This window comes from Ambystoma mexicanum, chromosome 10 (assembly GCF_040938575.1).
Source record: "Ambystoma mexicanum isolate Mex_15411 chromosome 10, UKY_AmexF1_1, whole genome shotgun sequence".
Classification (NCBI taxonomy): Eukaryota; Metazoa; Chordata; class Amphibia; order Caudata; family Ambystomatidae; genus Ambystoma; species Ambystoma mexicanum.
Genome location: NC_090932.1, coordinates 1,405,848,999 through 1,405,875,407, shown reverse-complemented (window position 1 = coordinate 1,405,875,407; position 26,409 = coordinate 1,405,848,999). Strand labels below are relative to the sequence as shown.

General features: G+C 49.5%; 1 protein-coding gene across 1 annotated transcript in view; it reads left to right on the top strand.

The window, feature by feature from the left end:
- Positions 1-26,409, top strand: part of ACACB (acetyl-CoA carboxylase beta) — a 3,851,763-nt gene that overhangs the window by 738,781 nt on the left and 3,086,573 nt on the right. Inside the window, exons 5-6 of the mRNA XM_069619430.1 lie at positions 3,962-4,071; positions 4,382-4,463. Coding sequence (XP_069475531.1) covers positions 3,962-4,071; positions 4,382-4,463 — 192 coding nt within the window. The remainder of the gene's footprint in view (positions 1-3,961; positions 4,072-4,381; positions 4,464-26,409) is intronic.

Here is a 26,409-nt window from a genome sequence, read left to right as displayed (position 1 = left end):
GGTGAGACCGCACACTGCTTAGCACTTGTTAGGGAGAATTCTCAGAAATGTGCTAGTTCCTCTCAACTTTGCTGGATTTTGAGGACTTGAATTTTTAACATGGAGATAGTGAGACCCTTTTTCCCACTCTCTCATGTATTTTAATTTGGTTTTGAACTCTGTGTTTATTTTGGTTGTGGAGTCTGACAAACTCCATAGGCATCATTTTTTACATTGGGCTCACACAGCACCTTCAGTGGATAAACTACTGTTTCCAAGAGCAGTGAAGTGAAATTGACTTTAGTTACACGTGTAACTTTCTAGACCCAGCACACACTATTTTACAATAGGGTGCTGGAGGGGTTACTTAGTATCCCCTTTGTCTAGCTTCTCATGTAACAATTTTGTTACCCTTTTCTCGATGAATGGCTGGTGGCAGTGGTTTACTTTTAACTACCGTGGTGTGCCTTTACCAGCTGCAGTAAAGCACCCAAGGCTGCCATTTTTTTGTTAATGGCTCCAGTATTCTTTTTTCACCTTTTGTATTTATTTTTTTAACAATTTTTATTATTTTAAACAAACATTCCAAACATTACAACCATTTTGGACGTTCGTGATCAAAGTTAAGACATTACATTATATAATGCTCTCCTCTGTCTCCCCCCCGCCCTCCTCCCTCCCCAATAACTCGAGTCGTCGTATCCGTGCCATCCACCTGAGCATCTTCAGGTGTCTCAATTATCGTCAACTCATCCCAGTCTTCCGTTTCGTGTTTGACCTGATGGGGGTTTGCCATCGAAGTCACCAATTGTCTCCAGACTATCAGGGGGCCCACCTCTTTCCCCCCCCCCACCTCTAGTGACTGCTTCATACCAGGCCGCAGTTTCTGCTTCAGCCCATTTCAGGAGGTCTGCCCACCACATCTCCACTCTAGGCCGGTGGGCAGCTTTCCAGCACATTGCAATTCTGCGCTTGGCCAAGATATAAGACAGGTCTTTCATCTTGCTAATATGCTTTAGATTACGTGGCCTAGGGAAGCTCCCAAGCATACATGCCCAAGCAGACCCCACGTCAAGCACCACCCCACGGCTGGCCATTCTTGTCTTCAGTTCTACCCAGAATCTATTCACTTCTGGGCAAACCCAGAACACATGCAACAGCCCAGCCTCCTCCCCGCACCTGGGGCATTTCTGTATAGCCCAGCCACCAAACCTGGCTATTCTGCCGGGGGTCAAATAAGCTCTGTGGTTGATATATAGCTGGATCTGCTGGAGTCTCGCATTCCAGGACACCTTCTTATGGTACCTTTGGGCTCTATCCCATTGTCCCTCCGTCATGGGTTCCCCCCACCTCTTGCTCCTAGTCAAGCCTCAATTGGAGCAGCTCCTTCCCCGCCTTCATACTCAAGAGCTCATATATCCGAGATCTTTCGTGCCCTCCCTCCGAGACATCGTACATCATTTCTATGGTGGCATCAGGTTCTTCTGCAAATACTGTTTCAGGCCACCTTTCCCTCACCCATTTCATAATCCTGGAGTAAGTGATATATTGGCCTTTATGCACCCCTGTCTCCTCCAGCAACCTCTGGAGTTCCAATGCCTCCCCCTCCTGCCATATGTCTCCAAGGGTGGCCAGGCCCACCGGTTCCCAGTATCTGCAGACCCCTTTAATCAGTTGGGAGTCTCCCCCACATAACACCACCAACGGGACCTGCTGAGAGAGCGGGTCCGGGTCACCCACAGTTCTCCATGCCCTGCGCCAGACCTCCCAGCCCACCACCAACAGTCTCCCCATCTCCGACACTTTTGTTTTGTGCAGCCACACTGTCTCTTTTAGGAAGTATGGGGCAGAATCACCCTGCAGAAGCCTGGCTTCTGCAGATTCCTTTGTGGACAACCACCTAGCTACATATAGTAGCTGTCCCGCCAAGTAATAAAATTCAATTCTTTTTTCACCATTTCTTTGTGGAAAGGTTATTCTTGAGATTTACTCTGCGTGCCAAACCAGGTTTGGTCCCTTTGTTAATTTTGCCTTTGGCGAGATTCATGAGTGAAGCCTGCCTCTGGCACCAGGGTGTCTGGCGGGGGCAGGAAGTGAGGGAGGTGCCTGAAACTCTGTGCTTAGTCTCCTAGGAGACAGGAATGCCCTCTTAGGTGATTGGTCGGCTGGCTGTCCAGCAAGGAATTAATGAGTGGGAGAAACATGCATAAAAGGCGAGGCTTTTTGGCTTGAAAGGCAGAGTTGACCACTGGACGAAGGAATCCAAAGAAGAACTTGAAGAGGACGCCTGCTGCAACTCCTGGACCGTTGGTTTGCCTGCTGAGCACTGCTTCTGTGCCGAAACTCCACATTTGTATCGACAGAGAATCCCCTCCTAGGGCGACTTCTCCCAATTCACTCCAAAGTAAGCCACCTGGACATCCTCTCAGAGCTGGTTGAAATTCCACTGCAGTTGCTGGAACGCCAGATCGTGTGTGTTTCTTTTAAGCTGGCCAAGAGCTCCAGGAAGATCCTCCGGACTCCCTGGAAGCAGGACAGACCGATTTTGAGCCCCCTCAACGGAGTGTGGGACCCCAGAGGCAAGGAAAGCCCATGTCGACAGCCAGGAACCACAGTGTTACTATTTGCGGTAGACACGAGGAGCTGAAACACCAAAGTGCCACTTGTTTTAGATTGCCGTTGCGGTTGGTGACCGTCCCATTACAGTGCATGAGTCCCCAGAGGTCCTATCTCTTGTCCCCACGACTGAGGCCCAGGAACACCAGGATCAGCAGAGATACACAGGAACAGAAGCCATCTGCAGAACTTTTCTTCAACCTAAGGGTACTGTAAAGTCTGAGAGAACTTACCTCTTGTTGTGCCACCTTGCTTGTCCTCGTTGGAGACTTGTCTTAGTTGCACCTGTAGAGTTGCCAAGAGCTTCTTTACCTCACAAGCCTAATCAGCTTGTGGCCCTACTTTGATTTTTATCTTATTCTACAAAGACTTTTAAAACATTGTGAAAGACATTTACTTATCTGCAAGAAGTGCTTCAGTTCACCTTGACTTTTGCTAACTTACCATTGGCTGGCCTGGCTCTTTGAATGACTCTTCCCTCCTCTGCTTAATTGTGGTCTTCCTTCCAGGAAGGGGTTAACTAACTTTGCATTGGGGGTTACCAAAAGTACTTACCTGTTTCAGAGTATTTGTGTGATCTCTTGTTTTGCTCTAATAGCCTTTTCCTTTGACCTATTCCTAAGAATATTCTAAATGCAACAGTGATATATTAATGTCCCCAGCACCCTAACTATTGAAGTCACCGGAGGGTGTAGGTTGTGTCTGTGGACCATCCCAAAAGGGTACTTACTGATTTAGAAACTAGAGAGTGTGTATTTTGAAGTATATATGTGTGTTGTTTTATATTGCTCCCTTTTGAAGAAGACTTACACTAATTGACTGTTAAATAAATCAATAATTGTTTAATCAAGAAACCTTGTGTGTAAGAGTTTATTTGAATACTTGTCACTATGAATCTCTGTGTAACTCCCCTACAGCTCGCATTGACCGCTCTTGAGGTAAGCCTGGCGCTCAACACACTACCACCATGTGTAGTACAGATTTACACCAAAGGTTGGGTTCCTATTGCCAGAAGGTCAGGGTTGTTGTAGTGCACCCAAAGACGACTGCATACAATCTTGCCTAACAGCACTGGCAACGCGCTTCCTTGTTCCTGCACACTTATTGACCTTTAACATTATAGCATAGCAATGGTGGAAAGTGGGGTTGGCCAAACTGTGAGTTTCGAATAGTACCTTTTTGGATCCAAAGAAATGTCAATCCATTTTTAAAAAGCATGTAATGCTGTGGGCCCCTTCTCAGCAGTACACGTTTCTGAACGCTTTTGTAAGGGTTTTATCTTTAGAAGCAATAGAATATCGCTCTTAAGCAGTAATTTGTGTTCGCCGTCTATAGCTTGTAATGACTCTTTTCAATTTTCTTTTAGAGTATATTAAAATGGCAGATCACTATGTGCCAGTTCCTGGAGGCGCCAACAATAACAACTATGCTAATGTGGAGTTGATTGTGGATATCGCCAAACGCATTCCAGTACAGGTAAACCGCTTATTCAAAAAAAGCACTTAGCTAGAATCTAACCTTGCAGCTAAAATAATTAACATGGACTGGGGTTTCTTTGTGGATGTAGAAATAATCATCAAGTTTAACTGAAATACATATAATTACACTTGCACATTAACAGATAAGCTTCTTTAAGTTCCCATTGGTTTGTCTTGCACAATTTCAGGTCTGTATTTAAAATGCATTTTAGCTGTTTTTTTTTAACAATTTGAATATGAATGCATTACAAATGCACTATTCTTTTGCTTGAATGGCTGACTTATAACTCCACCCTTTTGTCTCTCAGGCTGTTTGGGCAGGTTGGGGTCATGCATCTGAAAATCCCAAACTTCCTGAGTTATTACAGAAACATGGGATTGCTTTTTTGGGTAATGTATGCCTCGATAATTTTTCTAATCTTAATCCTGAAAATATTTATTTGCATTAGTCATGTATTTCTCTGTCTCGAGTTATTTCATTTATTTGGTTTATTTCTTGAAGACTATAATATTGTGACTGTATTTGAATCTATTAATGATCTTTTTGAGACTTTATTAAGTTGTGCCTCACGAGACCTTGGTTTTAGGAACTTGTGGCATGCGAAAAAGCTGGCCAGTGCAGCATTAATTGGGTAGCAATGATTCTTGATGATCCTGTTTACCGAGTCATGGCTGCTAGGATGAGTCGCGTGGTATGGACACTCGGTGAGCTTCTGTAGATAAGTTTAAAAATGTTTGTGGGGGAGTTCGATTTTCCTTCTCTTGATTGTATTGACATCTATATGATTAGCGCTCTCGAGAGGTGGGCCTGGTTTCTGCTTTTTTATTGTATTGGCATGCAATAAATTCTGTCCTTTGCTACTCTTAAAATTATTTTGTGAGCTTCGCTTCGCCAACAGAACCTATATTGTGTATATTTATTCTCTGTTCTGTTCCCTTTTTATTTTGACACATTTTAAATGTAATGTGATGAATCTGATGATGTCATCACTCCTTTCCCAGAGGTAGCCTCTCCTCATGTGGCCAGGCGACGGCCGCCGCTTCCTGATCCTGGGGGCGGCTATTTGAGTGACGATCACCTAGAGGGAGGTGACCCTCAGGGGATGACATGACATCCTTTTTAGGGACACCCCTTCAGTAACTCAGGCCCTAGTCGCATATTGTGGCGGTAACCCACAATACTCTCAAACACTTATTCATAGACCTTTTAAACATAACTTAGTAACAAAGAATGACACGAAGAAGAGAGCAAAGGGAATGAAGATTGCTTAGCTAGACCGAAGTGAGCGGTCTAGCTTCTGGAGAAATCATTTTGGCTTCAAACGCAGGAGTTCAAAGATTGAGCCGTGGAGAAGTGCAGGGAGATCTGACTGGCTAGTCACTGCCGGGGGAAGCCAAGCTGTCAAGTGTACATGCGAACAAGGAGATGTGAGAAAATCGAGGAGGCGGCGAGTGAGACAGAAAAGCAGCATTGAGAAAGGAGGTAGTGGCATCTGGAACGGAGGCGCATTCCCGCAGGCAAGAGACGACAAAGCGGGACGTGAGGCAAAGGAGCTTGGCGCCAGCAAGGCAAGCCGGAGCAACATGCACACTGCTACAGCTGCAAAAATGCACCGCCCGAGCTGGAGAGAGCAGAAACAGAGAAGGGATAGAGCGGGGTCAGAGAAGCCAACAGAGCCGTCCTAAAGCCGGTGAACCAGGAGGGAACTGGAGCAGGCATTCCTGACCCCTAACTGGAACCATAGGCAAATCCCCTGCCTTACATCACAAACTGAGTGTCATAAGTCCCTGTATTTGGGGAGATACAAATACACCATTGATAAGAGGAGCTTTGGCAGGAGGGAAGCATATTGTCATGCGCGGCATTCTCAGCTGGCGCCTTTGGCCCCGTTGCCGCTTACGGGCTTCCTAATTCCCGTCACGCTTGACGCTGCGTTCACTAAGCGGTCTAGTCTTTCTCCGCTTGGTTAACCGTAACGTCATTTAACCACTGCTCTCCCTTGGTTCAGCGCGTTGCAACCTTCCACGGTCAGCTGCTTTTCCTCGCTGCCGCGGTCTTGCTACACGCTATTTACCTCTTGCTCCTCAAGCCTTTCCCTTCGTATTTCCTTTCTTTTTCCGGTCTATCTCCGGTCCCCGCCTTCAGTACTCTTCCTCCTTCCTCCTTTCACTCCTCGTTCCCGGCTTTCTGCTTCTCGTTTGTTTACTATCTTTTCCTGTGTTGCTTGAGTTTATGTATCCCGGTGCTTCCTGTTTGCTGCCTTCTCCCATCTCTCGTCTGCTTTCCACGAGCCCAGTTGCCATCAGGATACCTGCCGGTCCTAGGTTTTTTTTGCCTATTCTGGCTTTTTTTCCCCTTTTTGTCCCTCCTGGGAGGGGGACACGGTCAGGGCGTATTTACACGCTCTCACTGTGGCTTCCTCTTGTGGGAGACACGCTCAGCCTCGAAAAAAAAGAAAAGGACTGCACGGCACACCGAGCGCTCAGCCCAGTAGAGGAGGATTCCGACTCCACAGGTGAGGAGGTTGAAGAGATAAAGAGGGGAACTGAAATTGTATTAGAACCCAGTGCTGACACATATGCCCCTTGAAAGTGAATGAACTGCATGAGAGAGCCTGGCAGGAGAGTATACCAAGTGCTTTGTGAATCCGAGACTCCCAAGGAAGATTCATGCCCTTAGTATTTTGAATTACATTGAATGTGGAAAAGATCTGGCGAAGGGAGTTATTCTATAAAGAATGTGGTTAGTCTTTTGAACATTTGTTTTGGTGGAGAGAAACCTTGTGAAGGGAGCCATTCCCTCGAACTGTGAACATTATCCATTTGGAATGTTTTTTTATTTTTTAACCTTTTTGTTGAATTTAACATTTGTACACTTTTCAAGCCAAAGACAATACCCATAACACGTTAGTGACTGTTAGAATGAGAGGTTTAGTATAGGATTTCAAACACATTTTTCCTAGCCTGACTGCTATTCATGCATTGTGCTCTGCTAACGATCTTTGCCTTAGTGCCAGCAGGACAGAGTAGCTTCTCATTGTGACGTCTGCGCCCTTTTTCCCTACCCACTCACTGGCCAACTTCCATGGGCCCCCTCCCCTCACCCTCCTGTGAGGCCAAAAACCTTGGACGTTTTTCCTTTGGACATCTTGACACAAGACAGGCCCTTAGTTTTTCGTTGTGGTAGAGAAACACTTCCTAGATTAGTGACCGCTAGGAAGTTTCCACCTCCTTTATTACTTAATAAAAGTGTATGCCAATCACCATGACTCCTGTGTCCATGTCTCTTTCCTGGTTACTCACAGTAAGCAATAATCGCTGGATAACGGCCAGGGGACCTGTTTGCTTGGGCCTTCATGCTGGGCATCGGGACTGTAACTGGCTGGTGAATCTCATCGGGTGGTTGGTTATTGCTATCCGCATCCAGGGTTTGCATCCTGGGTTGCTGACAGCTATGTATATGTTTAAAGAACAGGTCACATTTTCGCTAACCCAACGTGGCTGCCTTGGGAATGGAAGACTGGGATCTGTGCCGAGCCCCTTTGCATCTCTATGGCAAACCCCCGCCTTTTGAGGAGCAGAATGGTGGTGCTGCAACTGATGGTAAGTGGGAGGGGGGAGCAGATGGGGGAACTGATGTGGAGAGGAAGAGAAGTGATGGTTTGGTGTGAGCAGTGGTTAGCTTGCTTAGAACGCAGCCTTTGATTGTGAGATTCAGGCTTTGTTCTTGACAATCTGATTGGCTAATGCACCAGGATTGGGTGCTAATTGATTTGTCAAAACTATTCTCATGCCCCCTGATAGTATCCGCTGAGACTGTTCATATATAAAAACAGAAAGGGGGGGCCATAGGATCAAAAGCATTGTTCCTCCTGTATATAAATAAATAAACAATGGGCAGTGTAAGGGTGCAGAATTATGAATCTGACACAGTGGTGGCATGGTTATTGGCAAAGAATTGTATTCCAGCAAAAATAAAGTTGAAACCTATCTCTTCCTAACTCTAAGAGGGGTGTCCCACCCTATACTAAGAAACTAAAGAATCGGTTAGATGTCCAAGTAAATAAAACCGTAGTGTCAAAATGCCTTCTTGTATCCCTCACACTTGTAACTAATAAGAAAAGGGAAGTGGATCTGCTTGGTCCAGAAGAATGACACCCTTCTTCTGGACAATGAGCCACAGTTCCAATCGTGGGGGTAATTTCACCTGTAAGAATAGACTCCCTTCTTCTGGTCTCAGTTCCTTTCTGAGGAAAACAAAGTTCCAACTTGCAGTGTTGTAAGGTTTCATTTCCAATTCAAAAGAAAAACTTCCAACTTAAACATCATTCTTTGTTGACCATAGTTTTCACTGTTGGGTTCCTGGAGAATGCCTCCCTTCTCCAGGTATTTGGTTCTCAGTGATCTCACAGTGCCACGGGAATGACTCCCTTCCCCAGGCCTTTTTTTCGTCTGGTTGGTTTCACGATACACATTCTTTGGGAAAACCACCAAGAGGTATTGCTTTCTTCTCCTAAGGTCTCTTATCTTCGCAGTTCACAAGGGCTGGGCAGAATGATGTCCTTCCCTTGGGCCCCTTTTAGCCTTTAGCACGCAGTTCACACTTCCATCTGGAATGTCTCCCTTCCCCTGGCTTCTTTGCCCCTTTAGGCTTTGACAGTTCAATATTTCTCCAGCATTGGCTCTTTCATGGATTCACATGCTTGGAATATTCCCCGTCGTCAGGCTGGGATCCTCAATCTTTTTTTAAAATAGCGTTTTCCCTTGGAAAACTTCGACACTTTAGTGTCCTATCGACGTCCTTTTGGGACACTTATGCACCACCCAATAGGACGTAGGGTATAAATAGACCCGCCCCGCGGCTTCGCTTTAGATTTCAACTGTCTCCAAATTGTCGGGATCGCCTTGTGCTTTCTACACTTTTGTGGGTTGTAGTAATTTCTTTCTCAATGCTGGGGAAAGTGTTGTTTCGCCCGTGTGCTACGTGCAGAGAGAAAAAGGTTTATCAAGGGGACGGGCACATGGACTGCCTCTACCCTCATCACTCCGCGGACACCTGTGACATCTGCAAAGGTTTCTTGCAGAAAACGTTGAAAGACCGCAATCGGCATCTGATATCGTGGCTGAAAAAAGGGACCTACCCTCAATCTGAGGTAGGATCGGTGCGCAGTCTAGCATCAGAGAGGCCTTCCCCTGCTATTCCTCACCGGCCTGTGTCTGTTGAGCCTCCAGCAAAGAAGTAACGGCCTACAGAAAAGAGTCATCCCTCTTCGAGAAAACATCTGACGAAAGGGGCTCCTTCATCGTCTAAACATGGTCAATCTGACCAGTCCCGAAAGCCTGAAAAATCTTCTTCTACTTCTTCGAAAAACAAAAGGACTCTTCGAGACGCCCTTCCTCGGGAGACCATCATAAGTCTTCTTCGTGTAGAGAATCCTCGAAGCACCTGTCCAGAGACTCGAAAAAGGTGGGATCACCTCACAAGTCTGCGACACAACTGCCAGTGCCATCAACTGGAGTCCCGTCATCGACGGCTTCACTGCCGGCTGCACTATCGGTCTCTACAGTGGTGTCGTCGGTCCCAGTGGCGGCATCGAGGAGGCCCCCAGGTTTTCATTGTTGACGGTCGATGCACCATGCTCTTGGCAGCCTTCGGCGTATGACGCCATTCTACCGAATACCTTAGTGTAATAGGAGTCCGCCCTGTCTGTGTCGTCGATGGAGGAGGAACGAGAACCCGTGGTTCATCCAACAAATCTCGGCTTACAGTGCGTTGGCACTTCGACGGCGGGAGTGCAGAATGTTCCACCTGCGTCTCCTCTGTTGAATCCGCAGTCGGTGCTCTCTCTTCAGGTGTTATCTACACTACAGTCCCTAGTACGTCCGCTGGATGCAAGACTCCCTACCATGGGTACTCCTTCAGTAACACCTATCGTTGACGCGGCAGGTGCCCCTCCACGTTCAGCGTCCACGGCTGAGTTGCCGGCTTCCTGGTAGATGAGGATGAGCTCTCGGATTCGGACCAGGTACGTAGGGACTCCATCTCTAACATTTCATCGTCGCCATTAAGAGAACCGACGTGGGATTCTGACGGAGAAATGGTGGCTCCCAGGAGTCCGGCGCAACCGTCTCCCCGGATGACATTGGGTCTTTCATGCCATGATGGCAAAAGCCTGTGTTGAGTTTGGTCTGACCCCAGAGGAAGAACGGAAAGAATGTTTCTTATTTGATCACATGGGAAAGAGAAGAAAAGCGGTTTCCTCCGTTCCGATCCTGGACCACATTTGGCAAGAAGGCTTGCGTACCATGCGCCATCCATTTTCGGAGCCTGCAGTTAAGGGCAGGTTAGAGGAAAAATTCAAGGCCCCGGACTCTACGCCAAAGTGTTTGGTTGCACAAACTTCTCCTGAATCAGTGGTGTCAGCAGCGGCTAGCAGGAAAGCCAGAAAACATGCAAAAGTGCACAAAACCTCCTGACAGTGAAGCTAGAAGGCAAGATGCCTTCGGAAAGAAAGTCTTAACAGTGGGGGCATTGACAGTCAAGGGCGCTAACTCGTTAGCGATTATGGCACGCTACGACCTCGAAGTGTGGCATCGCCTGGCCCCATCTTAGAACATCTGCCCGAAGAACACCGGAAGGCAGCCATGCTACTTGTGCGTGAAGGTGAAAAGGCATCAAATCACAGCATTAACATCGCTGTAGATTTAGCAGAATCTGGGTTCAATCAGATAAATATTGGGGTGGTACTAAGGAGGCAGGCTTGGCTAAAGTGCACAGACTTTAGGCCAGAGGTCCATTACAAGGTGCTGGACATGCCCTGTGAGGGTGAACAATTGTTTGGGGCAAAAAATAGATGAGGCCCTCAAAGGCATGAAAGAGGACTCCGATACGGCGAGATCATTGGGAGCTTTACAAAGCCGGCAAGCGTTTCGGCCCTTTTGTCCCTACCGTGGAGCTTCAGGGAACACTCGATTTGCCGCATCCAGAGACCGAAACTACAATCGGTCTGGATACTCCTCACAAGGATATAGACTAGCAGTTCAGGCTACATGAAGAAGCTGGGATTTTCAGACATCCAGAAGAAGAGGACGACAACCACCTTCCACCAAGAGGAAGCAAACGAAATCACAGCAATGACAGTCTTCGAGATGTCCTGGGAGGCAGAGTGGCCCTACACGTCGATGAATGGGAGAAAATTACATCGGACCGTTGGGTATTGGACACAATGAGGCTGGGCCACTCTCTAGAATTCAAGGACCCGCCACTTTGCATTCCTCCTGTGTATTCTGCGCAACCTCATCTTCACATCTTACAACAGGAGGTTGTACTTATGCTGCATAAAGGGGCTATAGAATTGGTTCCAGTGGCCGAGAGAGGTCAGGGGGGGTTTACTCCCATTACATCGTGGTCAAAAAACCCAACGGCAAGTGGCAAACCATTCTGGACCTTCGGGCCCTGAACTAGACTCTGCAATGCCTGAAGTTCAAGATGCTTACACTTCAGGAAGTCATCCGGTCGGTACAGCCAGGAGATTTTCTGGCATCGCTCGATTTGCAAGACGTGTATTTCCACATACCTATGCGTTGACGACACAGAAAATTCCTACGGTGTGTGGTGGGTCAGAATCATTACCAATTCCGAGTGCTCACATTCGGACTAAAATCATCTCCCAGGACGTTTACGAAATGCTTAGCGCTGTGGCTCCGACGAGAAGGTCATCATGTTTATCCTTACCTGGACGACTGGCTGATACGGGGCTCGTCTCCGGCGGTGACGCAGGCAAATCTCAACGTTACCATGCAGCTGTTGCAACGGTTGGGCTTTGCGATCAACTTCGAAAATGGATGCGGATCGAAAAGTGATGTCTGGCTCCCTCCAGGAGCTTGGTGTTTTTGGGCACGGAATTTCAGACTCAGTCAGGTCTGGTGAAGCCTTCTGTCGAGAGAATTCAAAAACTCGAGCAGAAGGCAGCAGAGTGGAGAGTCGGAACAAGAGTGTCGGTAAGAAACTACATGTCGCTGCTGGGAGTCATGGCATCGTGTATTCCGTTGCTGAAGAACTGTCATCTCTTCATGAGGTCGGTGCAAGAATTTCTGGCAGACCGGTGGGCTTAAAGTCGCTTAAAGTCACGGACAATGGTCCGACAAGGTGGTGATCAACAGCGATTTACAGGAAGCGCTTCGGTTGTGGCAACTCTCGGACAATCTGATGCGAGGAATGCCGTTACTGGATCCGGAATTTCAAACAACAATTGTGACGGATGCCTCTCGAACAGGGTGGGGAGCTCATCTGGGCTCCTTCCAAGTACAAGGTCGGTGGTCTCCAATCGAATCGTGTCTTCATATCAATGTGATGGAACTGAGAGCGGTTCATTGGGCTCTAAAATCGTTTTTGCCATGCATAAGAGGCTCTGTTGTGAGGGTGTTGATGGACAATACGACCACAATACGACCACAGGAAGCAGGGGGGGCATGCATTCCAGAACGCTCTCTCTCTCTCTCTCTCTCTCTCTCTCTCGAGAGAGAGAGAGAGAGAGGCTCAAGGACTATGGCATTGGGCCCTCAAACAAGACATCAATATTGTGGCGTTTCATCTAACAGGGGTGATGAATGTGCAGGCAGACTCTCTCAGCAGGGAAATGAAGCAGCTCCACGAGTGCCAGCTGAAGTATCAGCAGGTGTCGAGCTTCTTCAAGAAATGGGGTCGTCCTTCACTGGATCTCTTCGCCACCAGAGAGAACAGAAAGTGCAAACAGTTTGCCAGCAGATGGCCTCAGCCAAATTCGCTGGGGGATGCGTTCTTGTTCCTGTGGACGGGCAGGTTCGCTTACGCATTCCCTCCGTTTACACTTATTCGGGGGACCCTCCAGTGGATTCAGAAATACCCATGCCGTGTGATACTGGTGGCCCCTTACTTGGCCAGGCAGCCGTGGTTCTCAGACCTAACCATTTACCCATAGCAGAACCAGTGTGGTTTCAAGTGACGCCGGACCTTCTGTTTCAAGACAAGGGGGCAGTTTGGCACCACAACCTGGGCGCTCTCAGCCTGACGGCTTGGCTCCTGACTTCTCTGAGTTTGGATTACTAAACATTCCCAGGGACTGTCGCCGCGTTTTAGAGGTGGCTAGAGCTCTGTCCATGAATGTCTCCTATGCAAGCAAATGAAAAAGGTTTTGTGTGTGGTGTAAGGATCAGCCTGGGTTAGACCCTTTAAGCATTTCATAGGAGCAAATTCTGCCCTACTTACTACACTTGGCAAGGAAGGGTTTGGCATTCTCCTCCATAAAGGTTCACCTGGCGGCCATTTCTAGATTCACTCGAAAGAGGCATGCTACTCCGCTGTTCAGTGATCGTCTCGTTAAACATTTTCTAAGAGGATTTTTTCAGACTTTTCCTCCGGCTAAGAAGTTCCCTCCTGGTTGGAGCCTCAATCTGGTGCTGTCTGGTCTGATGAAAGCCCACGTTCGAACCTGTCGTCGATGCCCTTGCAATTTTTATATCGGAGTTGCAAGCTCTAGTGATCGATCCTCCGTACTTCTGTTTCTTCAAAGACAAGGTGGTGTTAGCTACTAACCCGCACTTTATTCCAAAGGTACCAACTAAGTTTCATGAACTCTCTTCTATTGTGCTACCATCATTCTTCGCTTAGGCTTCCTCATCGGCAGAAAAGGTGCTGCATACATTGGACCTTAAAAGAGCATTGCAATTTTATCTCAGTCGTACTCAGGAATTCAGGCGTTCAAGACAACTGTTTGTGGCTTATGGGCCCTCAGTAAAAGGAAGGGCAATCTCCAAACAAGGCCTATCGCGCTCGGTCTCATCGGGTATCTCCTTCTGTCACTCTAAGGCGGGAAAGCCTTTAGAGAAAGGCACACTGTACGAGATCCACCGCGTCATCGGCGGCATTATCGTCGGGGATTCCGCTGGCGGACATCTGTCAGGCGGCCTCCTGGTTGGTGCCGCATACATTTACTCTGCATTATTGCCTGGAGCAGCAGCATGGTGCGGATGTGCAGATGGGACGTGCAGTCCTGCAACTCCTTTCAGTAAGGTAAGCCCCCACAGCGTGGGGTACCTGTTTCTATGTTACCATGGCTAATGTTTTCTTACTGGTAGTATGTGTTGCGTTCCTAATGTATTGGTTTGCATTACACGTCACCATGTATGACGAATACTGCTATTTAATATATTCTAAGCATGTGAAGCCATGAAAGATCCAATGCTGGAGAAGGGAGTAGTTTCTTACCTGTAACTCCATTTCTCCAGCGTTGGTATCTTTAATGGATTGTCATGCGCCTGCCACCCTCCCCTGAATGCAAATCTGGTTGGTTCCTCTACTTTGGAGGTTAAATTTGGAGGCAAAGCCGCGGGGGCATGTCTATTGATACCCTATGTCCTATTGGGTTGTGCGTAAGCGTCCCACAAGGACGTCGATAGGACACTAAAGTGTCGAAGTTTTCCAAGGGAAAATGCTATTTAAAAAAAGACAGAGGCTTCCAGCCTGACGACTGGGAATATTCTAAGCATGTGAATCCATGAAAGATACCAACGCTGGAGAAATGGAGTTACAGGTAAGAAACTACTCCCTTCTTTGCCCATTTTTGGCTTTCACAATTCACAGTTCAATATTACCAGGAGGAATGCCTCCCTTGCCCTGGCTTGATTGTCACTTCAAATGTTCACACTTCACATGAGCTCTAAGTCTTATGGGTGCGGTCCCAGACCTGTATATTCCTCCTCTCTTGGTTCAGTAATCCCGGTTCACTATCCTGCCGGGTACTGTGACTATGAAGATGACTTAAGTTACTCTTCATAACAGACCCATGGTCGAAAGCTATTTAGCCCTTCTGAAGGCCCACCAACCTTCCCGGCAACCTAGGCATATACAAGGGGCTTGTCGGTGATCTTCGGTCGGCCACAGCCTCTACTCTGTGTCCTTTGGGCCTCTCTCAGCCACAGCTGCTTTCTGGTGTGCTGCAGCATGCCGCAGCACAGTTCCTCCCAGGCTGTATGTCTTATGTTAACCATGCTTTACAGCTGCTCGTTGTCTGTACTCCTGCTTCTCCATGGCATCGGTCCGTCTCTCCACAGCGGACTGGATAGAGACAACTCTGCCTGCAGGGTAGCATCCCCAGCAACAACTTCTCCTGTTCTCCGCTCTGGTCCGCTTCCCATCGTGTGGTTCCTCCAGGGAGGGCTTCTCTCTTTCCTGGAGTCCCTGTTCAGTTTTTTTTTTTTTTGTAAACTCTTTTTATTCAATTTTTTTACAACAAAGCAGTCAAAATAAGAACACCCCCTCTGCCCTTTCTCCCTCTCCCTCCCTCTCACAGCCCCCCCTCCCCCTTTAGCGACTAGCTTACAGATTCTCCTTCCCTCCAGGCTGTATCTACGAGTTCATTGTAGCTCCAATAGTCTCAAATGCTGCGGGCACCACATCGCCCTGAAGTCATCTTTAAGCACAGACGGAACTTCTCCCCCAATCAGCCGCAAAGGTCTGCACCTTGTCGTTCATGGCGTAGGTGGCCCATTCCAAAGCTACGATTTCCCAGACTTTCCTCAGCCATTCTTGACACCTAGGTACCTCAGGTCCTTTCCATGTTTGCGCTATTAGTTGCATAGCCGCCAAAGTCAAGATTGCTTTTGCTTTCTCCCTTCCTCTATCTTCCCCAGCTCCCATGGTGTCGCGTATACCCAAGAGGATCTGCATTGGAGTTCTGTCATGACCCCTACCAAACGCCTGTTCCTGCGCCTCACGTATTTCTCCCCAAAAGGGCTTGATCTTTGGGCAGTTCCACCAAATATGCTCTGCAGTACCTGCTAGTCCACACCCTCTCCAGCAAGCCCTTGATAGTGTAGGGTAAAACCTATGAAGCCGTGCAGGGGTATAATGCCACCCTAGTAGTGTCTTGTACCATGACTCTTGTAATTGGGACGCCCTGGCCAGTTTGGGTATTCTCCTCCAAAGCCTTTCCCATTCCCCCCGACCTATCTCGCGTCCCAAGACCCGTTCCCATTCCCGCATGTAGGCCCATTTTGTTCCTGCCTTTGCGGCAACTAGAATTTTAGATATATTAGAGATGAGCCCTTTCGCTCCGTCATTGGAAAGTAAACATTTCTCAAATTGTGTTTGGGGCCGGGTGGCTGCGAGCCTGACCCCGGGCTGTAGCACCCAATGGCGTATCTGTGCGTACCTAAGCCTTTCACCCTCCTGTATAGCAAACCTCCTCTTGCAGTCATTAAAGGAAAGTACCTCCCCCTCACTGAACATGTCGCACAATTTCTCGCAGCCTCCCTCCCGCCATTTTGTGAATGCCCCCTTCTCCAACCCCGGGGTAAAATCCCCATTACCGAAAATGGAGGTGAAGGGGGACGGGAATGTGGTAATCCCCTCAGGGCCCGCCAGCCTGTCTCATATGTCTGCCATAAGTTTGGTGATAGCGCTCTGATACAGATGACTGGGTCTATGCGCTTTCGGGAGCCACAACACTTCGGCCAAGCTGCAGTGCGCCACCGCCCTATCCATCCGCATCCATAACTTGTCTTGCTTGGCATCTTCGTCATGCAACCACTCCCTGATGACGCGGAGTTGTGATGCTTTGTAATATCGCCGAAAATCCGGCAGCCCCAGACCCCCCTCGCCCTTAGGTGCCATCAGAAGCTTGGACTCCACCCTGGGCCTCTTCCCTTCCCAGATAAAATGTCTAGTCAGCACCCCCAACTCATTGAAAAAGCTCGCCGGGACCGGTTGGGGGATCGCCTGAAAGAAGTATAGTAGCCGCGGGTGTATGACCATCTTTATAGCGGCTAACATTCCCAGCCATGACACCCTTAAAGCTTTCTACCTCTGGAATTCCCTCTTTATTGTCTTAAGGAGCGGGGGAAAGTTAGCTGAATACCATCCATCCAGAGTAGCTGTAATCCGCACCCCCAAGTAACGAATCTCTCGCGGGCTCCACTGAAAAAGAGTGCCTCCCCATAATCTATCCCGTTCCGCCGCTTCTAGCATTAAATTCAGGACCTCTGATTTTCTGACATTGATTTTTAGTCCTGAGGCCTCTCCGTACGTCTTAAGCAAGGCCACACTAGCTCTGAGAGACTCGTTTGTGACGACAGCATAAACAGCATTTCGTCGGCAAAAGCTGCAACCTTATGTTGCACCCCCCCAAAGGGAACGCCCCGGATCTCAGTGGATTCTCTGATGGTTTGCAGAAGTGGTTCTAGGTAGATCGCATATAACAATGGGGAGAGCGGGCACCCCTGTTTTGTCCCTCTCTGTAGATATAGCCGTCTCGAGGGTGCTCCGTTTACTATCACTCTAATCGTGGGGTTCTGATAGTTGGCCTTAACCATTGGCATAAACTCCCCCCCAAAGCCCATCCTTTCCATCACCCGGAAAAGAAACGTCCACTCCATGCGGTCGAAAGCCTTTTCCACGTCCAAGGCTACTAGGACCGCGGGTGTGTTAGTTTTGTGTACCTTTTTTACTATATGGGCCACTCACCTGATATTGTCGGCTGTTTGCCTTCCCCTAATGAACCCGGCTTGCTCAGGGTGTATTAATTGTGGGAGGATGGAGTCGAGTCTCTTCGCCAAGATCTTAGTGTAGATCTTGGCGTCGATGTTAATCAGGGCTATAGGGCGGTAAGACGTTGTCTCTTCCGGGTTCTTGTTAGGTTTAAGTCTGAGGGTAACTTTGGCTTCTTCCATAGAAGGAGCAATTCTACCCGATTGGCGGAAGGAGTTATATAGCGACGTCAACTGTGGGGCCAATTTCGTGACAAACAGCTTGTAAAACGCTGCAGTATAGCCATCCGGACCCGGGGCTTTGTGTACCGGAAGGTCTCTTATCACCTCTCTTACCTCCTCCTCTGAGATTTCCTGGTTAAGGAATTCCCTCGTTTCCCTACTAATTTCGCCCAGGTGCACTTGTTGCAGGAATTGCTCTTGCATATCGTCGCAGGGATTCTGCGAGGTATATAGGGAATCGTAGTACTCTGCCAATACCTCCTGCAAGTCCTCTTGCCTCATGACACGGACCCCCGCGTCTGCCTTCAATGCCGTGATCGCGTTTCTCGCCCTTTTGCCCCTCAGCAGACGTGCCAGGAGTGCGTCTGATTTGTTGGCCTTAGCATAATACTTTTGTTTTCCTGCCAACAAGACCCCCTCGGCCCTTTTTGTGCGTAGGATCTCCAGTTGCACCACTGCTTTTCTATAGGTTCGCATAGCCTTCCGGGAAGGGGTACCTCCCGCTGCCTGTCTAGCCGTTTCCACTTCAGCCTCAAGCTGAGCTTCTAGTGCCTGCAGTTGCTTCGCCCGATGGGCTGATGCCGCGATAAATTCCCCCCTAAGAGTGGCCTTAAATGCGTCCCACCTTATCCCCTCCCCCGTATCCTCCTTCCCGTTAGTCTCGAAAAAGGCCTTAATTTTCTCTTCAATACGCCCCCGAATTTCCGGGTCTCTCGATATTGTCCCTGATTGTTTCCAGCCCCAAATTCCCTTTGCCCTCCGACCTGGGTCCATTACCATAGAAACTATCTTGTGGTCTGCAATCCCAATTGGCCCAGTACAAACTTCCCGGACCTTCCCCCATTAGGCCTACTGATACCAATATATAGTCAATCCTAGACTGCGATCCATGAACTCCTGACAAAAAGGTATAGCCATCCTCGTCCCCCTTAAATTCCCTCCAAACATCTCGTATCCCCATCCTGCTGATCCTCTCCTTCAACTCCTCAGACATTACCGCCCCTCCCCATGCCCCTGTCTGCCGGCTCCGTCTTTCTCCCTGTCCCATGCTGTGTTCAAATCCCCCATTAGAACAATTTGACCCCAACTCTGCTCTTCCAATACTTTTAGAATCCGTTGGAGGAACTGCTCTTGGCCAGAGTTGGGGGCATAGGCCACGGCTATTGTATAGGGAGACTCTTGCTATTTCCCCCTGACCACTATATACCTCCCTTCCTTATCTCTGATCGCATCACAAACAGTGAAGCCCACCATGTTACGAATGGCCAGGGCTACGCCCTTTGTTTTGCTTTGACCTGAGGCGTGAAGAATCTGATCATAACCTCGCAATTTTTGCCTGCCCTGATCTTTCCGCAGCAGGTGCGTTTCCTGAAGCCCCATGAAGTCCGGCCTTTCCTTCAGTGTGAAGTGCTCCAACTTCTTCCTTTTAAGAGGGGTATTTAGCCCTCTTACGTTATGCGTTAACCACTTAAGAAGTTTCCTAGCATACAAGGGCTATTGCTACCCTGGAGTGCTCCTTTGCTGCCCCCCCCGTCCCACTGCTATTCGCCATCCTCTCTTTCTCCCCCCTTTACCCCCCCTCCCCCGAAGGCAAAGACCTTCCCGCCCTCTCCTTACTCCCAACTCGGGCATCACCGCCCTTTCGGTTCCAACATGGTTGCTCCGCCTGCAACTCTTCAGCCATATCATCCTTCTAGAGGCCCACCATCCCTGTCATTACTCTTCCGTTTTAGGGCTCCGTCACAGTTTAACTTCGCTGGGTTTCTTGGCCTCTCTCCGTCTTTTATCCCCAACCTTCATCCAATCCCATGGACGAGGTCTCGGCCGACTACTCCAAGGTTTCTGACCCGCTCCCGCTGGCGCTTCCTCAAGATCCAATCGCAGAAGATCTGACCCCTCCTGGAGAGAGGTGATCCGCCCCTGAGTCCCCTTCCATTCAAAAAGCAGGCCGAAAGGAAAAGTCCACTTGTAGCGGATGGCTTCCTCTTTAAGGGCTTTCAGTAGTGGTGCCATTTGCTTCCTTTTCAGGAGTGTACTATTCGCCAGATCTTGAAAGAGAGCAATCTGGTGGCCCTCATATATGATTGGTTCCTTTTGTCTTGCTGCTCTGAGGACCGCCCAATTCTGTGCACCCGTCCAGCTGAACTCTCTCCGGGCTGCCCTCTTCCAGGATATCCGCAAAGATGCCCTGGAGCACCGCCTTCAGGTTCTTGTCCAACACCGATTCCGGCAGCATTTACTCTTATATTGATTCTTCGAGAGCGATGTTCCAAGTCCTCCATCTGGATTTCGAGGTTCCTGGTGGCAGTATCTAGCCTCTGTATAGCTTCACTATTGGCTGACGTGTCTGTATCTACCTCTTGGAGCCCTTTCTCCAGGGCATCTGTTCTTTCACCTAGTTGTTGCAACTCATGTTTCATTTCCCCAAGAGCTTCATTCAAGTCATTGAGCATCAGCTGGAATTGTTCCTGGAAGGTCTTTGCCAAGTTTGCTTGCAAGGCATGTAGTTCCCCCAGGAACTCCTGTCTAGGCATGGGTGCCATGTCCTCCGATTCCCCTTGCGTGGGGTCCTCTCCTATTCACCCCCGGGAGACCCCAGGACCGTCTCCTAATGTCTGGGCTGACCACAACGCCTGCAGAGTGCCCAGGGCGTCCCCCGTGGTCTGCAACCCTCTTCCCCCTTTCCCTTTGGGTTTCGTGGACATGCCATTCACTTCTATCCAGCAGGTGTGTCCCGCAGCTGCCGCCCTGAGCCAGTCCTCCACAGCTCCCAGCCGATCCGAGAGAATGTTGGGGGAGTGAGGCCGGCTTTCCCCCTCTAATCTCGGCCAGCGCCCCGACCGGCCTCCCTCTCGTCGCCTCTCCCTCTATCCGGTATGCAGGTGCCGGTGATACCCCTCACCCACCGGAGGGAGCCTCTGCAAAGCGCGCAGCTGCATGCGACACCTCTGCTGAACTCCCTGAATAGGGTTCCAGCCTGTCCCACACCCCTCACCGGGCTCTCCGCTCCAGGCAAGGCTCTCACCCTCCAGGGGGGTGGATCGCGTCCCCGTCCACCCCCAATTTGTCAGTGGGGTGGTGGCGCGACAGCAGTCTGCTCAAGGCCACTGTGTGATGATCCCAATAACAGTGGACGCAAGTCCGTGTCCGCGGGGTTCCCTGTTTACCCACCCCACTGCTGACCTTTTATCCGGGGGCTGTGCAGCACCAGTCCGCTCCTCCGCACACGGGAAGCCTGCCGGGCCTGGGTTCCTTACGTCGCCGCTTCCAGGTCTGCTGTTCCTCTGGGGACTGCCAACGGGCTGGAAACCCTATCTCATGCGGCTGTCTTCCGCTCGGCACTGCTGAGCCTCTCTCCCAACGGGGCTTTGTCCGCTGGCGCCTCTGACCGCACCTCCAGCCCCCCGGTATGGCCGGGCCCGCCCGCAGGAATGGGCCGCTCCCGGGGCCGAACTTCCTGGCTTCTCTCCTTTGACGCCGGGCCGGCGGCCAACAGCTCCTCGAGGGCGTCTCCCCGCCTTGCGCTACTCTGGCGCAGGAGTCCGCGGGGGTCCCCCGGCGCCACGGCCCTCCGCTCCGCATCTCTGGGGGACGCGCTTCCTTCCCGTCCCCCAACGTGGGCTTTCCTGGCCCTGCTGTGCTTCGCTCCTCGGCGGCCTCCTCGGCTCCCGCCCGAACGCTCAACGCCGCACTTCCTCCTCACTGCCTCTCCGAATCGGGTGGCTCGACCTGCTATCCTCCGTCTCCCCCACAACTCTGGGGGAACTCGCAGCCCTGCCGACCGGTTCGCAAATGGGGTGGTGGGCACCTTTCATTTAGCAGGTCCGGAGAGCGCCGTCGGCACGTCTACACAGTGCCGGCGGCCATCTTGGAGTCTCCCCTGTTCAGTTTTGAATGGGGTATGCCCAATCGGATCTCGAGGAACTAAAATTTTAATTCAGGTTCTAGTAAGTGCTCTCTATGCTTCCGCGCTTCTTCGTCCCAGTACTGACATTGAGGTCTTCCAGAGTCAATTTCGCGCTCCCTTGTCTTAGTACTCCAGGGATACTCATCCCTTGAGGAGTCGACACTCTTCCTCATCCCAGTACATCCTATGTTGATGGTATGACAAAACCACATACCTAGGAACGCTAGGAAAAGTGTTGGTGGGGATGGGGGTGGGTAGGAAGCAGTGTCAGGGTTAGCTGGGTTATGGGGATATCCAGTGCTTTAAGTGGGGTAAGAATTTGAGGGGGGGCCCTCGTTTGGGGGCGTGGCTTCCACTGTGGGCGTGGCCTAAAACGTGCACAAATCATTGTAAGGTGCGCAAACAAATATATAAATGTATGTGAGCATTTATATATTTGTATGCGTACTACTATGGTTTGTGTACCTTTCAAGCCTTATAAACATACCAATGTTACGTATTTCTATGTTTATAAAAAGGTGGCTTGAAAAGTGCACAAACCATAGTAATTTACGCACACTTGTGTGCTTACCTTACTATGGTTTGTGCACTTTTCAAGCCACCTTTTATAAGCATAGAGATTTATAAAATTTTTCTATGTTTATAAAAGACGCTTGAAACGTAAACAATTCAAGGCATCTTTTATAAAGCGTTGAGGACGGACAAAACCGAGGTGGCTTTGTCCATCGGCAAAGCTTTATAAAAGATGCCTTGAACTGTGCACGTTTCAAGCGGTCTTTTATAAACATAGAAATATTTCTACGTTTATAAAAGATGGCTTGAAACGTATACAATTCAAGGCATCTTTTATAAAGCCTTGCCAAAGGAGAAAGGCGCCTCGGGCTCAGTGATCTCTGCTCAGAGCAGAGATCACTGAGCCCGAGGCGCCTTTCACCCTCTGGGAACCCGCGGGCTCCGTGATCTAATCTGCACATTAGATCATGGAGCCCGCGGGTTCGCTCAGGGTCAGTGACCTGGGGAGGGCAAACAAAGGAACTGTAACTTCCCTGATGACCCCTCAAATGAGGGGTCATCAGGGAAGTTACAGTGACTGACAGAAGTGCCAGCCAGCCTCAGCGACGCTGTGCCTGGCTGGCACTTCTGTCAGCTCGCCTGAAATTAAACTGGCGGGCGCATCTCCCATCGCGGCTGCGGCCGCGGCGGGATAATGCATCCCGCCAATGTTGTGTGGGATGGGGGGCCCCGGCAGGGCCCCGGCTCAGTCCCACTTTTTGGAGACTGCCGGGGCCCGGCCCGGCCCCGGCAGGCCCCAGCCCATTTTAAGCACTGGGGATATCGTGTTCTCCCCAGGTCATCACTAATCCCATAGGGGGCTTCCTGCCCCATGAAATCCACTTGCTGAGTACCACCCCCAGGAGGACTATCGGGTAGCAGCCTCCCCTCCTTGGCCTCATGGGAAGTGGCTCCTCTGAGGGGAGAAGTGACGACATCCAGGGATTCGTCACAGCAGACCCCTCCACCCCTAAACTACAACTATGCTCAATACCCAACGGTAGGAAAAATACATATACGGTTAAAGGGAGGGGGTGAAAAATGGAACCCCAGGCTATAAAAGGCCTTTTGGGTACCGATGACACTGTAAATGCAAGCACACAGTCGCATTAATTTTCACAACCTCTAGTACATGGTAAAATTATTAATATACATGTAGACCATGTACTAGGATCAGTTCCTAGAGGGAGGAAAAAGGATGTTAAGCACTTCCCCAACAATGCCAAGAGGGCTTCCAAAACTCATAAGCTTAGTATTACAGAACCAGACCGATAGTCATATTACACCGTTAAAAACAGATTGCTACAATATATCCACAAGTAGAAATAGTATCACAATACAATTCCATAGCACGAGTGCAGTCTTTTAATGCAATTAATTACGTAATAAATCTTTGCATGCAAAAATTCCAGTCTTTTGTAGAAAATTCAGGGCCGAAAAGGCAGCCCAGGACAAATGCCAATGCTCAGATAAGTACCTTCAAAAGTAATTTTAGTAAATTCTTTTGTAGTTGCAGAAAGTTCCCCTTAGGATTAAATGGGTCAAAGCTACTCCGAAAAGTCATGGTTATGAGTTAAAGGCAGGCAAGTGTATTTTCTAAAAATGCACAAAAAGGTCTGTGAGCCCCTCTACCGAGAATACACACGGCCAAATAATCTATTCTATGGGAAGATGCCCACTCTGGAGCTTCTAGAACCATGTTTTAGCTCACTCTACCTTTTAAAGAGGGGAAATATCTATTTGCATATCAATCTTTGTCCCACCCACAAGAGCAATCCAGCACCAAAATGCTGTCGATCACCCCCTTCTTCTTAACACTCTCTCCTCCTTTGGATTCACAGGCTCTGTCCTTAACTGGCTATCCTCGTACCTCTCCTCCTGCTCTTTCACTGTCTCCTGGGGTGGCCGGTCCTCCCCATCCCAACCTCTTGAGTACGGTGTACCTCAGGGCTTTGTGCTTGGTCCTTTCCTTTTCTCACTCTATACCTCCCTACTTGCCCCTGTTATCTCCTCGTTTGTCATTTCCCACCATTTCTATGCCGACGACACTCCACTCTTCCTTTCTTTCTCTTGCTTCTCATCCGACCTTCTCCTGAAACTCTTTCTGCCTCACTGCCATAAAAAACTGGATGTCTTCCCGCTTTCTCTCCCTCAACACTGACAAGACTGAAGAAGTCTTTTTCCCCTCCAACTCTCTTCCCCCTCCCTCCCCTCCCCTTTCATTCATTTCCCTCCCACTAATCTCCCTATCTCTCTCCACGCCCGTAACTTAGGCGTCCACTTTGACTCCTCACTCTTTCTCCAACCATATCTCTCACTTCTAGTGCCTGTCGCTACCACCTCTTCAATATTCGCAAAATCTGCCCTTCTCTCACCTTTCATGCAACTAAACTTCTAATCTCCTCTTATCTTTTCTCGCCTCTTCTACTACTCCTCCTTACTCTTTGGCCTACCTACTTCTCATCTTGATCCTCTCAAGTCCATCTACCACTCTGCTGTCCGTACTGTCTGCCTCCTTACCTCGCGTGACTCTATCTCAGCTTCCCTCTCCTCCCTTGGATGGCTTCCATTTCACTCAACTTAAATTTCACTTCCTCTGCCTTGTCTTCAAATCTCTCCATGGACTCGCTCCCCCCTACCTCTCATCCCTCCTCTTTCTACACTCCCTCCGCTCCCTTCATTCAGCTGATCAGTTCCTTCTGACTGTCCCTCCGTCCCCTTGTGCCCCCTCCCGTTTCCGCTCCTAGCTCCCCTACACTGGAACTCCCTACCTCAATTCGTTCTATTCCTACTTTCTCCTCATTTCGCACCTCCCTTAAATCTCTCCTTCTCCACCCCCTGCTTTGAAACTCCCTCCCCTTCCTGCCCCCCTCCTTTCTTTCTCCTTTCCCTTGATTCCCTCCCTCCACTCCCTACCACCTCTCTCTCACCCTCTCCTCCTTCTCCCTCCTCTCCTCTCTCCCCCATATTCCCACTACTTTTCTCTCCCTATTCCCTTCAGTCTTATTGCTCTTCTTAATGGTTTGTTAATTGATTGATTCATACTGTAATTTGCTTCAACCATTATATTATATTATTATGTTATGTTCTTTGTATCAAGTTGTTCAATTGTGCAGGGCTTTGGCGTAAAGCGCTATATAAACTAATAAATACAAATACAGTGAGCTAAAACGTGGTTGTAAACCCTCCTGACTGGAAGTAATTCCATAGAAGATGGTTGAGCCGTTTTCGTTCTCAGTTGAGGGGCTCCCACACACCTTCGTGAAAGTGTATTTTTGGGATCGGCCAGCCGGGGGGGGGGTGGTGATGAAGTAGTCTCCGTGTTCACCTCCTCACCGGAGGGCCTTATTGTAGATAGAGTCCCCCTATAAAGCCCCCATTCGAGGAAGTTGCCCCCCCCATCACCCCAACGGGGTGTCTGAAGCCCAGGAGCACCCTCCGGTCCATCTTGCAAGTCAGTAGGTGGAGGGAGACCGCAGAAACGAACATCGGGTGCTGCAGCAGGGAGTGCCATGACTCTGTGCCGTGACAGAGCGCACGCAGGTGAAACGAGCAGTGTGCAGGTCGAAAGCAGCCTTGACAGTCAGTGCAGTTCGGCAGGCCCACCGTGAGATGCCGCCAACCCCCCCCCCCACCCCTGTCCCTCTGCCAGAGGAAAGAGACTGGGTGAGACACCAGGGGCACCATGAAGTAATGGACGATGTGGAGGCCCACTCCCAGGGCATCGAAGGCGTAGAGAGAGGTGCCCGGAGCCCCCCCAAACCACAAGGGACCATATACCGAAGAAGGAAGTGATCTATGGGGGGGCGCAGAGGTGTTCTTTCTTCATATAGGCCCAAAGGAGGGGGTGGAAATTGGTGTCCTGGCCCAGCAATGCGTTCAATGTTGCATGTAGTCCAGGCGCCATGGAGGCCAGGGGGGAAAGTTGGGGGTTTTGTTATGTTCCGATGGGAATTTCATGATTTGCAAGCTACCAAGGACCAGGTGTGTCCAGAGGGGGATTGTTCCACAACCTATTAGACGAGAGTGATTGCAGCGTGGGGGGAGCATACAAATGGAGTCCTTTTCAGCCGGGGGGTGGGGGGTGGGGACTGAAAACCCAAATGTTTGCAGGGAAATGGGCCAAACTGC